Consider the following 16,814-nt stretch of genomic DNA (forward strand, 5'->3'; position numbering starts at 1 on the left):
GGGATGAACTGGGAGATTAGGATTGACATGTATACACTACCATGTATAAAATAGCTAGCTAGTGGGAACCTGCTCTATAGTACAGGGAGCTCAGCTCGTTCTCTGTGATGACCTAGATGTGGGGGAAGGTGGGGAGGGAGGTCCAAGAGGGAGGGGATGTGTGTATACACATAGCTGATTCACAACATTGTAAAGCAATTATACTCCAAGTTTTAAAAAGACAAAAAACACCCAAGAGTGAAAATCCTTCGGGTGAGGTCAAGGCTGGAGGGGAAGGTGGAGAGTGAGGGAGAACCTCCCAGCTTTGAGGGAACTTTCCACTTGATCCCTTCACTTCCTTTCTCTCCTGTGGAAGGCAGTTGGGAGATGGGGATCACTTACAAGGTAGATGAGATGAGGTTGGTTATCCGTACATGGAACCAGAGCCTGTGGTTTGGAAGGTTTGGAGCTGGGGACCAGGGTCAAACTCTCTGGTATATCTACACAAATCTGCCCTGGTGGGGGGCTGCAGGGAAGGGGTGGTGGTGCTGACATATGTTTTTCTCCAGGGTCAGATCTCTCAGTGGCCCTGCTCTTGTTTGACCCTTTTCTCCTTGCAGCCTCCTTATTTCCTCCTCAGGAGTATCCTGGAGTGGACTGGATTTTGTTTGTCAAGACTCCCCTCTGTCTTGTGGTTTCTGGACCCCACAATAAGAGGGAAACATTATTCATGAACTCATACTGGGTGGGTCCCTGGGAGACTCTGCTTTTCCTTGGAAAAGATCCTTCTTCAGGGGGCTGAGCTTTAAGCCTCTTTTCCAGTATTGGTGGTGGCCATGCCAGCCCTTACTCCCTCTTGCTCTAGATCCCTTTGTGGCCCCTGTTCTGGGGGATGTTGGGTGGCAGCCTGAGGTGCGTGCGGGATGGGGCGTCTGTGATCATGACCCCGAGTTTTCTTTGTGACATAGGCAGTGCCTGGAAGGACATAGTTACTACACCTTAGCTTCGTCCTCACCTAACCTTCCTGAGAAACTTGGTCCTGCTTCCCAATCGTAGCATCCATTAACAAAGAAAATTTTAAATCGTAGAATAAATAGTGAGTAGAAAGTTTGGAAAATAGAGGAAGGAAAAAGCAACCATGTAAAATCCCAGCCTTCTGATAGCAAACAATGATCATCATCTCAATTACTCCCTCCAGCTTTTTTAAAAACCTGATATTTAGAAAACATTGGTAATCCTAGTGTGTACCTATGCATTTTCAGCGATTAAGACCTTGAGCACCCTATTCCCAATAAAGATTCATGTGCTTCTCCAGCAGGAGTGACAGGTGGCACCTCAGGCAGGCAGGCAGGGGTGGATCCTTGGTTGTGTAGAACACACTTAGGTCTTCTCTATGAATCTAAAAACCTCCCAGCAATGATGTCCCTGCTGGATGCTTTAAGGGCTTCTCACCATGGTATTCAGTTCATCTTGAGCACTCCCTGCTCATAGATGTCTGCAAAGAGAAGTGAACTGGAGGTTGAATTTCCAAAGACCACAGCACATTTTTTTTTTTTTTTTTGCGATACGCGGGCCTCTCACTGTTGTGGCCTCTCCCGTTGCAGAGCACAGGCTCTGGACACACAGGCTCAGCGGCCATGGCTCACGGGCCCAGCCGCTCCGCGGCATGTGGGAACTTCCTGGACCGGGGCACGAACCCATATCCCCTGCATCGGCAGGCGGACTCTCAACCACTGCGCCACCAGGGAAGCCCCCATAGCACTTTTAATAGCTTGTTTTCTCAGTACGAGCAGTTATCACTTCCTTCATTATCGTCTCACATTCGTGAAGAGAACTTGTCAAAGTGCTTCCTCATGTGCCATCTTATCAGGTCTTGCAGCAACCCTGTAATATAGTCATCATTATTTTCACCTGCATTTTGCAGATGAGACACCAGAAAAGTCAAAAGACTTGCCCAGGGTCACACATGTTCCCCACACCCAAACCCCATGCCCTTGCCCTAAGCAGTGACTGGATTTCTCTGGGCACCATCTTTCTTCCTGTTTCCAGAGCAGTTTCTAGCTGGTTTTCTTAAACTCCCTTCTCTTCCTCCCTGCAGGGGGCCGTGATAAGCGAGGTGGACCAATCCTGACCTTCCCTGCCCGCAGCAATCATGACAGAATAAGACAGGAAGACCTGAGGAAACTCGTGACCTATCTGGCCAGCGTGCCAAGGTAAGATGAATGTCCTGCAGGAGAGGGAGGGGGAAGCTGGACTGATGCAAGTGAGTTGGAATGTGCCTCCATCCCTGCCAGGGGCCTGGCTGTTTCTGCCCTTGGAATGGATTCTAATTATTTCTGGAACATCATCACCCATTGTTCGCCTCATTCCCATCATTCCCATTGTTACTGCTGGGATTCATATGGATGGAGTGGGAGCTGGATGTGGGAACCATGGGCAGAGGTGAAGGTCCTAGGCTAAGAGGACCGGGACAGGCCCTGGAAGAGGTGACAGTGTGGCCTCAGGAGCAGGGATGGGAAACTGTTCTTTACCTTGGGGAAATGGGAATTCTGGCTGATTCCACTCTGGCTGTGTAATGGATTTTTTTCTAAAACCTCTGGCTTATGAATATGTTTGTGGCTTTTAGAGTTTGGGGCAAATAACTCCACTTATATCATTCAAGAGGCAGCCTTAAACTCAATCTAAGTCATACATTTTCAATGGGGGTAATATTGCCTCCAAGGGGGATGAGAATTCGTTCTTGGGGATGGCAAAAACAAACAAACAAACAAAAAAAAAACTTACTCTTTTATGTATTAAGCCCAGCTATACACATAGTACATAAACAGATATATACAATATATTCATGGTATTAAAATCTCATTGGGTGGTTGATTAAGGAAAAAAGTATAAAATGTCTCTTTTGGGGCAGGGAATGATTTTTAAAAAAGGTTGAGAAACACTGATTTCTGAATGTTTCTAGGTGGTGCTGGCCTCAGAGGGTGGTGAGGGAGACATGCCAGGGACATGGTGTATATCTTTTAAGAAGGGGTAGGAGAGGCCTTTGCATAGTCAGAGAATCATAGAATGTGAGAGCCGGAAGAGCCCTGAGAAGTAATCCAGGCAAATGCGTGTCCTGTTCTGCTTAGGAAACAGGGTCCATATGGGATTAGAGTTGCTTACGGGGGTGGGGCAGTGGCAGAGCTTGGTCAGAACCCTCCTGACTCCCGCCCCAGTGCTCTCCTCATCCTTGCTCGTGGCCAGCGAGAACTCTGTTCTCTGACTCTTAGTGGGGTTGGAGCCTGTCAAGTGTTCGTTGTGGTAAATACGAAGTGATGCCTGGGGCCTTTAGAACCTTCATCTGGTCTCTGTGCATTTTATAGGGGAATTAGTCAATCACAGAGAGGACGTCTGCCTTTGCGGGGCTAATTGTTGAACGTGCTGATTAAGTTCTTGAAGCAGGTGTCAAGTGAGGCCAGCACTTCATTTGAAAGAACTATGGCGGTGGTGGGGGGCACATGTACAGAGGTTGGTGGATGGTGACGGGCAGCTGATAAAGGGGATTTAGGAGCCATCATCGAATGCTTGGAAGGATGTGGAACAGAATGGGGAGCCCTGAAGAGCTCTGAGCAGACGGCTGTGAACAAAGAGATGTCAGATGGTGTCGTTCTTTTCTTTATGCTATCCACAGGCAACCTGAAAAAAGATGAAAGGTCTTAAGCTCCAAAGAAAGGGACTTAGGTTATATCCAAAGACGAATTTCTAAATTTTGAGTGCATGAGACTTGGATGAAGAATAGAATAGAAGAGTTTTCCTCCACAGGTCTTTATACAGAAGAAATATTCCCATCTGTCTTGGAGGCAAGGAGATGGATTAAATAACCCATGATTGATGAGGGTAATTTAGCAATTTAGCCATCTAGGGGCTAAGCATTTTTACAAGCATCTTTCCCGAGTATACTACTAAGAGGAATAAAACTAGGCATTTTCTGAAGCGATATATAGGAAAAGTTTTCTTGGGGACCCATGACAGACTCTTAGTTCTTTTAGAGACAGAAGAAATTTGGGATCCTGAAGGCTATGTTTTTCTTTCTGGTAGGTTTATCACATCCCTGCAGCTAAGGCACACTCATCTTTTCTTTAGAATAGAAGGTGAAAGAATTGGAAGACCATTTTCTTAATTCTGACTTGTTAAGCAAAGATGGGACAAAACAGATTGGAAGCAATTAAAAAGGAAAAGGTTTCTGCTGGGTGAAGGGGAACAAAATCCAATAGGGGCTGGGAGGAAGGTCATGAAAAAGGAGAAACAATATGTTATCATTGGAGGAACATACTAGATGCGGGCTCTCTGCTTCCCAGTGGGTGGTCACAAGCATTGCATCCCAGGCTCCTGAGAACAGAAAAGGTTTTTCACAGGTTCTGGCAGGTGGGAGGCAAGAATCCTGTTGCTACTTTCAGTGGGAAGAATTGTTCAGGGATGCCTGCTGCCTCCCTCCCAAGGGGCCTATGTTCACCAGGAGTGTGTGTACCTGGCAGGCTAAAGAGTTTACCAACTAGTCATGCCCACCCATCACTTTCTAATTCTGTTGGCCACAAGTTCATATGTGAAGACTGTTTGAAACAAAACCTAGAACAGAGCTGTTCCAAAGACAGTGAGGTCTGGGGAGGAAAACTGAAGGACTTAGCACATCAGATAGTGTTTGCCACTCTTCTGCTTAGCCATGGCTTTGCGAAAGAAAGGATACTGTGAAAATGAATAGCTAGACTAGGAAGGTGACACTGATGAGAAGACATGGCCTATTCTGGGTCATGGGCAAGGAAGCTAGAAAGATAGGCTCCTGTGGAGTGGAGTGTGCTCTTCAGACTGGTGTAATCATCTGTGGGTGACATTTGACATTCATTTATTCAAGCATTTATTTATTATTTATTTATTTAGCAAATATTTAGAGCCTCTATAAGCCAGGCCGATTTAGGATTCATGGTGAGCAGGAACAGACATTTTGAGAAAGTTAGGGAAAACCTGGGTATTTCCCTACCCAGTGCCAAACCAGTGACCATAAAGGACAGCACAGTATATAATTGTGCTGGTAGCCTAGGGGATGAACCAGCCCGCAGAAGACAAGCAAATAGGATCAGTAAGTGATGAAGGAGGATCCCAGAATCTAAGGAACCAGTCAGCTTGATGGCCATTTTGGGCACCATTCTAGAATAGGTGATTAAACAGATGGTTGTGATAATTTAGGAATTATCACAGTGTACCCTTTATGAAGGGTATGTTCTTCTTTCTGGTACGTTTATCACATCCATGTAGCTAATACACACCCATCTTTCCTTTAGAATAGAAGGTGAAAGATTAGAAGAGCACTTTTATTAATTTTGACTTGTTAAGCAAAGATGGGACAAAACAGATTGGAAGCAATTAAAAAGGCAAAGGTTTCTGCTGAGTGAAGGGGAGCAAAACCCAAGAGGGGCTGGGAGGAAGGATGGTTGTGTGAAATGAATGGGAAGAAATAGTCCCACTATCCTGTGTGAAGGCCAGGTCACGTCTGGACTACTGCATTCAGTTCTGCAGCATTGAACTCTGCCAACCCCCTTTTAGGAGCTACGTGGACCAGTTAGAGCAGGGGTCCGCAACCACTACTGGTCCGTGGCCTGTTAGGAACTGGGCCACACAGCAGGAGGTGAGCAGCGGGTGAGCGAGCGATGCTCCATCTGTATTTACAGCCGCTCCCCATTGCTCGCATTACCGCCTGAGCGCCACCTCCTGTTAGCATCACGGTGAGTTGTATAATTGTTTCATTATATATTACAGTGTAATAATAATAGAAATAAAGCACACAATAAATGTAATGTGCTTGAATCATCCCGAAATCATCCCCCACCCCCTTCCATGGATAAATTGTCTTGCATGAAACCGATCCCTGGTGCCAAAATGGTTGGGGACCGCTGAGTTAGAGTGTTGTCAGTAGAGCAGCACACCGAGGGATCCACAAACTGTGTCTCTTCAGTTGAAGGACTGAAGGATGTTTTCTTGCAGGAGTGAAAATGGAAGAAAAGTGATTCCTGACTTCAGGTATCAGGAGAGCTGCCCCAAAGAGGAGGGAATGGGCATGGTCTCTGTCGAATCAAAGGGTAGAAGTTAGAGAGATCAGGACTCTGAAGTGGAGAAAGAATCTGCCCAGGAGCTGTCCAGCAGTAACGCTGCTGCCTCTGGAGAAAGTGAGCTTCCTGTTTCTGGCTACTAAGTGACCTTCTGTTAGCGATGCTGTAGGAAGGATTCCTCCAGTGGGTTGGAGGCTGGATTAGATCATTTCTAAGAAGCTTTCCTGCCCTGAATTCTTTGTTTCTATGATATTGGGAAAAAATACATCATAAAATTTAGAACCTCAAAGCAGTATTACCACCCCACCAACATACACTCTCTTTCTCAGGTTCCCTAAATAATTTAAGGCCTAGAATTTCACTTCAGATCTTGTCTACATCTTAAATCCTAAGAGAACTGCTTTCCTGTCCCCTTGTACTCTGGGTGGGAGTTTTGAGGTATCACCCGGGGCTAAGCATCATCCTGGAGTGATGTGTTTGTGACAGTACCAGTTACGCTTCTGGGATCCATCTCAGCCTGAGATGAGTCCTTTCCAACTTCCCTTTCTTGCTCCTGCTGAGTATGAGCATCTATCTCCTTGGGCTTCTCCAAGCTTTCTGTTATCTTATTCTGAGGAATCATGGAATATTAGGGTAGGAAGAGAGGCCTTAAGAGTCTTCTAATGCAACTTTCTGACAACTCCATTCACTCAATTTAACAAATATTTATTGAGTGCCTAATATGAGCCAGGGCATGGATAGGTATCTTGGTGAACTCCCATGTTATCTTTTCTGTCATTCATCCTACACTTATCTAGCTTTTTGTCTTTCTGCTCTACTATCTGCTTGCAGTCACTTGTACCTGAAAGGAGTGGAAAGGAAATACTCAGAAACAATCAGGTGATGAATGTCCCTAGAAACTGAGAGACAGATAGAAAATCTAGGCTGAGAGTAAACAATTACCCCAGCATAACTCACAGTATGGATAATCTACCCACTGTGATAATTGGGAGTTGACCATATGCTTGGAATAGAAACTTCTAAGTATCTAGTAAAGAAATCCCAGGTGTTTTTATTGCATTGAATTCCTTCTCTCCTTCATCATTGTTATCCTGCTTTGTCATGAACATCTTTCTGCTGCTCCCAAGGGTACCGATCGTTAGCCCCTTGATGTATCAGCCACTTAATTCTGTTCTTAGCAGTGCTGCTGAGATGCTGAGTGTTCCAGCAAGGAATGCAGGTGTCATACTGGTGGGGAAAGATGACAAGAAATTAAGATGGGATATTCTGCAATGCCAATCAAACCAAGGTGCCAATATTCACAGCTTATTATTTGATAACATTTTCTCTTGTTCTGCGATTTCAGCAAGAGATAAATTTGGCTTATAGCCAGCACTATCTATGTGCAGCATCACCAGAAAATAGAAGTAAGCAGAGAGCCAGGAAGACAGTTAAAAGATGAGCAGGTATAAACTGCAAGGATTTCCTCCCATTATATTCAGCACGAGAGAATCCAAGCTATGGAAACTGTCATCAGTGAATCCGTCTGTTGTAAGGGCCTGTTGAGTTGTGTCATTGGCATCCTGCCCTTTGCTCTGAGATCATCAATTAAAGGAGGATGCAGGGAGTAGTGATGGAAGGTTCAGAAAATAGAGCCAATGAGGACATTTGCCTAAACTTTATCCCTTTCCAGATCCCTTTTTAAATTTCTTTTGTTGCTTATATATAAAGGGTTTATAATTTCTATTACACTTCCCACATTCTACACACATTTCTTAGCAATATCAGTAAAGTGTTCCTGTTGTTAGGTGTACATAATCCAAGCCCTGAAGAGCAAATAGTATTCTACTCTGCTGCTAAGGAACATAACATCACAATAGTAACAACCATTGTCAGCGATCACCTTCCTTGGAGCCATACAGACGCTCACAGCAAAGCGAAGAGAGGCATCTTCGGCTAGACGGAAGGCACTGGGGTTCAGATCCCAGCTCTACCACTTCTGAGTCAGGGAACATATGACCACCCGGGTTATCTGAGAAGAGTTTAACAAAAGCACACTTCACAATGATGCGGGTAGGCAACAGGGAAAGCAGCAAGGTTTGGGTTTCCAAGTTATCCCAGAGCTGGCAATAGCAGGGAGAGAAGACATTACGACTTCTAGGCCTGAAGGGGCAAGGTGAGGAGAGGTGCATAGAACCTGGAGAGGTAGCTGTATGAGAGGGCTGCTTGACAAGAGCTGTGACCTTCAGTAGAGAGTTGCCACCAACTCACGGTGATTCCACGATGTGGGGCAAGGGAAGTTGATACTCTTGCTTCCCCCCTCCCATTCTCTGACCTCCTGTCATTGTTTGTCATTGATTGAATGCAACCAAAGCCAGGTGACAGGGGGCTCATTGAGGCAGTCCATGTGGGTCAGCCTCCCAGGGCATCGGGTAGAGGGGAGAAGATGGAGAATGGATTCAGAGGGGTAAAAAGAAGATGTTTGACATAGGGTGAGACCTTGAGCATATGACTCAACTTTTCTGAGTCCAGTATTCTAATTTTTAATTTGGGAAAAGAACGACCATCTCACAAGGGTGTTGTGAGGAAACTATGTAGCAATCTCTCATGCCTAGCACCCAGGCAGGTACTAGTGGCAGCAGGTGTGGCCACTGGAGAGGGGTGATTGGCCCCAGATGCCCCCGACCAAGCTGTGTCTCACCAGGGGTGGCTCACACCCCCTTTGCTTCCTTCCCACCTGGCCTAGTCCCTGCAGTAGGTTGGGCCTCCCCCTTGGGGGCACAGGAAGGCAGGCAGGAGGGGTTTAAGCCCCCTCCCCCCTCTAAGCAGGCTCCAGCCTACCTTGCCCTCACCCTGGAATCTAGTGCAATGATGAAAATGCAGAGTCACTTTTATCCAGGTGAGACCCAGGAGGCCTGGGCTCCCGGTGGCAGCCACTTAACGTGGGCTAGAGCCACTCCCTGTTCCTGTCTGCTTCCACTCTAGGCCTCGGTTTCCCCTTCCTTCCCTCACTCGGGGCACTAATAACAAGGAGCTGTAGCCTTGCCCACTCCCACACTTCTGATCCTCCCCAACCCCCAAGGTTCTGCTTCCATCTTTCCTCTGTTCACAGACTACCTCTGGACAGTTGTGTTGCTTTTTGTCCAATGTTTCATTCATTCCTTTTTTTTTTTTTTTTTTTCCAGAAAAGGATATTTTTTAATTCAAGTAACTGCAAATAGGAAACCAGAGCGCGGGGGCCCAGGCTGGGACAAATAATGGCTACCTCCTCCCTGCTAGAACAGGGGGAGAAGGTGGCCCCTACACCCAACAGTCACCACCGGCCCCCCTCCTTACTCTGCTGCAGCATCCTAGGGGCAGGGCCCCACCTTCCCTGGGACTGGGGTAGTCGGTAACCCAGCCTGCTTTGCCCCAGGCCCCTTCCCCTAAGAGCATCTTGGAGGAGGGGAATGTGGGCAGAACAGGAGGCAATGAGGATGAACCTTTGGCGCTGGTAGCAGCAGCCATGACGGATGTCTAAGCTGCCTATAGCACCCGGACAGTCAGTACTTTACAGTCTGTCTCCTAAAGGAACCTAATAATAATAATAACTATAAGTATAAGTACATATATGGCAATATTTGCTACATATGAAGGAAGAGGTGTAATGTATGTGTCAGTTATAAAACATAATAAGAAATCGAACACCTGAGAGCCCACCCCAGGACATCATCTCTGCTCTTGAAGCTACCTGTGGTTCCTCCCCACCCTAATCTCACCTTGGGACATTTGCTAAGGAGAGGTGGACTCGATTGTTTTTGTGTTTGTTTTTTTTTTTGTGGTACGCGGGCCTCTCACTGCCGTGGCCTCTCCCGCTGTGGAGCACAGGCTCCGGACGCGCAGGCTCAGCGGGCATGGCTCACGGGCCCAGCCGCTCCGTGGCATGTGGGATCCTCCTGGACCGGGGCACAAACCTGTGTCCCCTGCATCGGCAGGCGGATTCCCAACCACTGCGCCACCAGGGAAGCCCGTGATCTTGAGCTTTATAAAAATGGTATTATACCATGTATAGTTTTCTGTGACTACTGTGCTATGCAACAACATGGATAAATCTTCAAACATAATTTTGAGTTGAAAAAAAGCACTTAATGCTTCCAACCTCTGGAACTGATCTATAAAGTAATACATAAATGCTAGCCATTATTATTATCTTCAAACCTACATTATTGTACTGTTGTAAGTATTCTGTATACATTAACTTAGTTTTCACAGCATTTTGAGATGGGTATTATTTATTCCCATTTTGCATATGAGGAAACTGAGTCTCAAAGAGGTTAGATAACTTGCCAATGGACACATAGCCAGTGTAATTTGGAGCACCAGAGCCTGCGCTTTTATCTACTGAATAGATGAAGAGGCCAGAGTGAAGGAGGCAGTGGTTGATGGAGTGCAGCAGACAGATTTGGAGAGAGAAGGAAGGCAGACACTGAAGGATAGGACTGGATTGGAACAGGACAGTAGAAGCGGGTAGTAAGGAGATGAGGGGCAGATGATGTAATTTTGGTGGGCAGTGGCATCCTGTCCATCAAACCTGCTTCCTCCAAGGTTCTCTTTGGATTTTAAGTGTGAAGCTTGCTGCAGGTGGGAAATGCGAGTGGCAATTGCCTGAAACCTGGGTTTCTGCTGGCCAAGACAGCAGTGGTGACTGTGGATGTGCAGGATAATGCAGGTGGTGGGGGATGCCTCAGACTTCCTCCCCCAGGTCTTTGTGTTCAGTTTTAGACACACAAATGCTACTCATTTATGCTCATCTGTGGATGATAGTCAACTATTTTTCAGTAATTAATTACACTAAGGGATGTAGTGGGGGAAAAAAAGCACTTAAGACCATGGAAACTATTTAAAGAGATAAGTAAAAAGGCTGTCTGTAGTAGGGATGCTGAACATAAAGCCTGGAATGGTCGGGGTGGCCTCTTTTGTATTCTAGGGGGTTCATCCTTTTCTGTTTCCTCGGGTCTTAGATGTTTCTTTCACTCAGCCACCTGCCTAGTTCGATCTTGCATTGCTCTGGCATCAGAAGCACAATTCTGGCATTACTCAGCAGTCAGCTGATAGGCATTTTGAAGTTAGTTCACTTCCTTGACCATGCCACTGCTGGACTTGGCAGGTCTGTGTCTATGCTGATGCAGTTCTGAGGCAGAGGGCCAGCCAGAGGGACTCATGGAAACCTTGTGAAAAGCAACTCTGTGTGTGTGTGTGTGTGTGTGCGTGCGTGTGTGTGTGTGCATGCGTGCGTGCGTGTGTGTGTGTGTGTGTGTGTATGTATAGAGTGGGGAGAGCCAGCTCTGATGCTTCACATGCAGAGGCAAGCATTTGTGATTCCCTGGAGAACAATAACCTGGACAATCAGAGGCGGAAACCATGTGGTCATGAAGTAACTATGAGAAGCAGCACTCATTATTTCAGAAATGCTTCCAGTAAACGTCTTTAGGTGATAAATCAAGGACCCAGCACTGGACAGAAGGATTCCTGATGGAGAGGGTGTGTTGTTTTTTCTTCACGTGCATCTTCAATGTGACCCTTAGAAGGGACTTTGGACATTGCCACTGACTTGGTGGGAGTGGAACTGTGGACTAATAGAGGAAGAAAGAGTGGCCTTGAGGACAAATATTGATCCTGGAAATTATGCAGGAGGTTCCAGTCCAGGAAGAATGAACCCCTGAACCCTCCCCGTAAGAGGAGAAATGTACATGCAGCTAACAAATTGCCTCGCCTGTAAAATAGGCATAGAAATATCACCAGACACAATAGTAGTGAGGATTACTAGAGAACACAGGTAAGGTACCTAGCCTAGGACTCGGCACACAGCACGGGCTGGTGGCAAACAGTGGTTTCTTTCCCTTTCCTTGCTTGGCAGTGGGGACCTTGTTTAGTCACTTGTCCTTTATTGTCTCTAGCACAGCTTTGTCAAAGTCAAGGTTAGGGTGATGGTTAAGGTTGGAATAAGAGCTAGTAGAACAGTAGTAATAGTAATAAGATCAGTATTGCCTAGCAGGCTTGTAATAAATACTGAATGAATGAATATATATGCCTAATAGTGTGATAAAGTCTTGGCCTCTTTCTCAAAGTAGAAAAATATTTCTTTATTATAGAAAATAAATGCAGAAAATAGAAAGAATTTTAAAAAACCACTTGTAACTCTAACCTCTAGAAATAGGAATAATTAATGTATTGACATTTTTCCTTCCTATATTTTTCCTTTGGAGATTTTTAAAAGCAGAATTGAATCATATTGGTTATTTGATTTTGCTTCTTATTTTATTCCACTTAATATTATACCCTAAGAATATTTTCATAACATTAAAAACTTTTTATGCATAATAGTGTATCTTGGGATACACCATATTCTAATTAACCCTATCATTAGACATCTAAGTCATTTCCAAAACTTCAGTGCTATAAATAACTCTCAGTAAACTTCTTTGTTTGTGAACCTTTGTCTATGTTTTAAAAGGTTTCTTTGGGATAGATTTGTGGCAATCATGGATTTTTTTTAAGGCTAGTGATACACATTGCCACATTTCTTTCCAAATTTCCCAATTTATACTTGCAGTATGTCTTGCCATAGAGTTCCAAGTCTTTATATTTCTCTAAATTTAAGTTTATATGCTCCTTACTGCCCAGAGCCCACTGTGCAAACATTGTCATTACCATCATCAAGAACCCTAATTTAGGGCTTCCCTGGTGGCGCAGTGGTTGAGAGTCCACCTGCCGATGCAGGGGACACGGGTTCGTGCCCCGGTCCGGGAAGATCCCACATGCCACGGAGCGGCTGGGCCCGTGAGCCATGGCCGCTGAGCCTGCGCGTCCGGAGCCTGTGCTCCGCAACGGGAGAGGCCACAACAGTGAGAGGCCCGCGTACCGCGGAAAAAAAAAAAAAAGAACCCTAATTTAGGGCCATATGTTATGCGCCTAAACCTGACTCTGGATTCGAAAGAGTAGAGGAATTGGCCACAGGGCCTGCCCTTTGGGGTCTTCCAGGGTAGGATTCCTATCACTTGCCTAAACTAATAGGGATGTTAAAGGGGACCCTACATGAAAGTTCAGATCTGATAAGAAATCTATAAAGACTTAATTGTTTTTTGCCCTTGGTGAATCTTTAGTTTTGCTTCTGGGTGTATTTCAGCTCCTTGGCTGGTTGTGTAATTAGTTCCTGGCTTGGCACAAAGTAGTTGTTAATCTCCTCTGCTCTTATCTGAACTGAGGTCCTTATCTGCCTTCCACTGAGAAAGTTGGGCCTCCTTGGCGTTTGTCTCTGGGCAGCAATGTTGGACGAGCCTCTAAAGCTTAGGTGTGGTCATTTACTTTCTTGTTTAGGCTTCTGAAGTCTATGGCTCACCAACAACAGGCTGATTAGGAAGCTGATGTTTCTGGTTCCACTTAGATTAGGTAAACTTCAGCATTGCTGGTGATGTAAGTCCCAGTATATTCAGGTCTTTCAGGAATTCTTGCTGGAGAATCAGGATGATTTAAATTTAGTTCAGATTCATTTGGCTGGAATATTGGAAATGAGGGAGCTCCCTGAATATGGATACTGGAGAGACAGCCTGGCACTGAGGAAGAGGAAGTGTTTTTCACTTGGTGGGTTCCAGATTTGGGGTTGTTTCTCCCTCCCCCTTTAGGTAATTATTTTCAGCATGTTTTGTATTTCTCTTCACCTGTCATTGGTTAGGTTCTATCATGTGCCCCTCACTGGTGTTTGGGGTTGTGTATATTTTTTGGCATATATTGGATGCTGACACTTCATGTTATGATACTTTAGTTTTGTTGAGACTGCCTTTATCATGTACGTATACTTCTGGCAATTTAGGTATGCTGCCACCAAGTGGTGGAGTACATTAGCTCAGCTGCCTGGAAGATACAGATGGGTTTTGTCAGAGGCTCCAAATGGTAATATTCTGCTCTCTCCTCACTAGACCTTAGATTTTCTAGGCTTTACTTTTGAAATTTTTATTGAAACATTTAAACTTAAGTAACCACTAAGTGACAATTATTTTTCCTCAACTACAAAATGGGTTTAATATAATCTTTCCTAGACAACTGTAGTAAATATTAAATAACGTTTAATACTTGAGTATGTAATAATTGTCTCACCGAGGAGAAGTATTCCTGTTTCTAAATTGAGCAAGTGTGACAGCCAGTCCTGTTTCTTCCGGAACCCAGACAGGAGCACTTGGTCAGAGCCACCGTGACTCAGCTAGGACAAATGTTTTTCTGAGTCATTTACTGACATCATCCAAGTATGCATCCTGATGGTCCTACTCCCTCTTTCCCTTTCTCTCAGAGCCTCCCTCCTCTCCCCCCGCCCCCTGCCTCATTCTAGGTCAAGCAAGGACCAGCCTTGGTTTTGAGAACTATTCAAAAACCCTAAAACCAAATACATTTTTCTCCCTCTTGTCTCAGAATGTTCCGTGCAGTGCTGAGCTGGAATTTCATCTGTTTCCATTGCTAGCAGTTTGTGTGCCAGGTTTTGCGCAGAAACTCCTCTTGGCCTGGTACCCGAGGCAAGGTCTGAATCTCGTGCTGTGACACTCTCCACCCTGATTCCCTGTCTTAGAAGAGACTGTCCTCTCATTTCCGGACTGGAGGCTATTTTCCTTTGCAGGAAACGCAGTCTTCAGAACTTATTTGCTGAAGAGAAATTCCCTGTTTTGGACCCGGAGGAAGGCAAGAACCACTCCTCCCCCCCTGACCTAGCCCAGACCGGGATGGAGTGCTCCGTTAGGGAGCCTGCAAATCGGTCCAGATTTAATTCTGTGCATAGATGGGACAATTGTTTAGTTCTTACACACACATCAACTTAGAGATAATGGTCAAATAATCCTCTGGTTTTGTCAGGCTGAACTTGCAGACTAGTGAGGGGTCCCAGTTCTTGCCCTTGGGAAAGCTTGCAGTCTAGTGGAGGTTCTAGGACCCACTGGAGAAAACGAACTAAACGTTTTCCAGGCATTTGTTCAATAAGCATAGCAGTTCAGTGGATGTCATCAGAGATAGCTTATTGGATGTATAATCTGATATGAATTTTAAAAGAAGTAGATGGATTAGAATCCTGGAGCTTGAGGCAGGAAGGGATTGTAGAGGTCAGCCAGGCCAACCCCTTCACTTTAAAAGGGTGGAATGCTGTCCAGAGAGTGTATTGAGTTGCCCAGGGCCACCCAGCTGGCCAGTGCTGTTGCTGGGGCCGGTTGCTGTAACCCCACTCTTCCCCCTAACATGGACAGGACCTGTGGGCCAGCAGGTGGTCCCCAGAACAGCATGCAGTGGATTCAGGACCTCCCTGGGGTCTTACATGGAGGAATTGTCCACTCACCCACAAGCCCTCAGGGCCTCTGAGCTAGCTGTGGGTGTGGACAAAGGCCTGTTGGAGCCCTTCATGTTTAGTTTAAATTCCAAACATGTCCCCCTCCCTTGGGTTTCTCCGTTGGCTCTCCTCGACCTCCCTTGCAGCTCTCAGGTTTGCGTCCGTGCCTGAGCCTTCACAGGGTTTTCCACTATGGAAATCACAGGGACCCTCACTGGTGTCAGAAGGCAGGAAGGCTGGCTCCTGGGTGAGATCTCCTGCTCTGCGCGAAGCGGAGCTCCTGCGTTGGCAACGCCCAGCGGGCCTGGCCCCGAGTGTGCCTGTGAGGGCAGCTGACGGTGTCTGCGTTGGTGGTTTATTAGGGCATGTGTCTGTGTGTGCAGGCAAATAGCAGCGGGCTCTCAAGAACGTGACTGTTACTTAGGGAGGAGGAGGAGAGGTGGTGTGCGCAGGCAGTTTTGACCAAAGATTGTTTCCTGGAGGAAGTGTGCGGTTTATTAATGAGGATTCCACCTGCCCTGCTAGGAAACCGGAGCCCAGCTGGAGAAGGGGGAATCCCCGTGAGAGGGTGAGGAGAGGTGGGGATGAAGCGAGAGGAGGAGGAGTGGCGATGGCAACAGGGATTGCAGCGAGCAAGGTGTCCCTGGTACACGGCACACTGCAACAGCCTCTCCTGGGTCAGCTCTCTTCTCTCTTCTCTGTCTCCCGGCTTTGGAAAAGCTCCCTGTGTTCTGTAGCTGGGGTAACTGAGACACTGTGGTTAGACAGGTTACAGTCTTTGGAATGTGGATTCAATCTTTGGTCTACGACTCACAGATGTATGAGCAGTGATTATAATGACATTTTTTTATAGTTAAAAAGATGACTGGGGGCTTCCCTGGTGGCGCAGTGGTTGAGAGTCCGCCTGCCGATACAGGGGACACGGTTTCGTGCCCCGGTCTGGGAAGATCCCACATGCCGCGGAGCGGCTGGGTCCGTGAGCCATGGCCGCTGAGGCTGCACGTCCGGAGCCTGTGCTCCGCAACGGGAGAGGCCACAACAGTGAGAGGCCCGTGTACCACAAAAAAGAAAAAAAAAAAAAAAAGATGACTGGTCTTTCCCCTGGCCTGACTATGGGAAAGAAGGGGCAGATGGTGAAGGCCAGAGGAGCATGGCCCTGGGGCTGGTCTGGGGAGGGCAGGGGGAAGGCTGTGTGGAGAGGTTGTGGGTTTTGGTTTCTGTTCTTTCTTTCTTTCCCTCGCTGCTTTGGTTTCCATTTCATTTCTGTTTCATGTTCTGAATGCCCTAGAAGGAAGGGACAGACAGCTCTGTGAAGGAGGGTGGGAAATAGGACAGGAGGCTGAGGTTGGGAATGGATATGTCAGTTTCCATCCCAGCCACCCGCCCTCTCTGGCCAGACAACCCCAGACTTCTAGGAGCAATGGTTCTGGGCCTTC

The 16,814-nt window shown here is 46.4% G+C and overlaps 1 protein-coding gene across 11 annotated transcripts in view; it reads left to right on the plus strand.

Moving 5' to 3' along the window:
* The window catches only part of KALRN (kalirin RhoGEF kinase), a gene marked incomplete at both ends in the record, with an annotated part of 640,695 nt that overhangs the window by 191,239 nt on the left and 432,642 nt on the right, over positions 1–16,814 (plus strand). For all 11 annotated transcript variants that reach the window (XM_079705108.1, XM_079705114.1, XM_079705116.1 and 8 more), the window contains one exon: positions 2,078–2,192. In XM_079705108.1, coding sequence (XP_079561234.1) covers positions 2,078–2,192 — 115 coding nt within the window. The remainder of the gene's footprint in view (positions 1–2,077; positions 2,193–16,814) is intronic.

The sequence above is a fragment of the Hyperoodon ampullatus genome (genome assembly GCF_949752795.1).
Source record: "Hyperoodon ampullatus genome assembly, chromosome: 5".
NCBI classification, from domain to species: Eukaryota; Metazoa; Chordata; class Mammalia; order Artiodactyla; family Ziphiidae; genus Hyperoodon; species Hyperoodon ampullatus.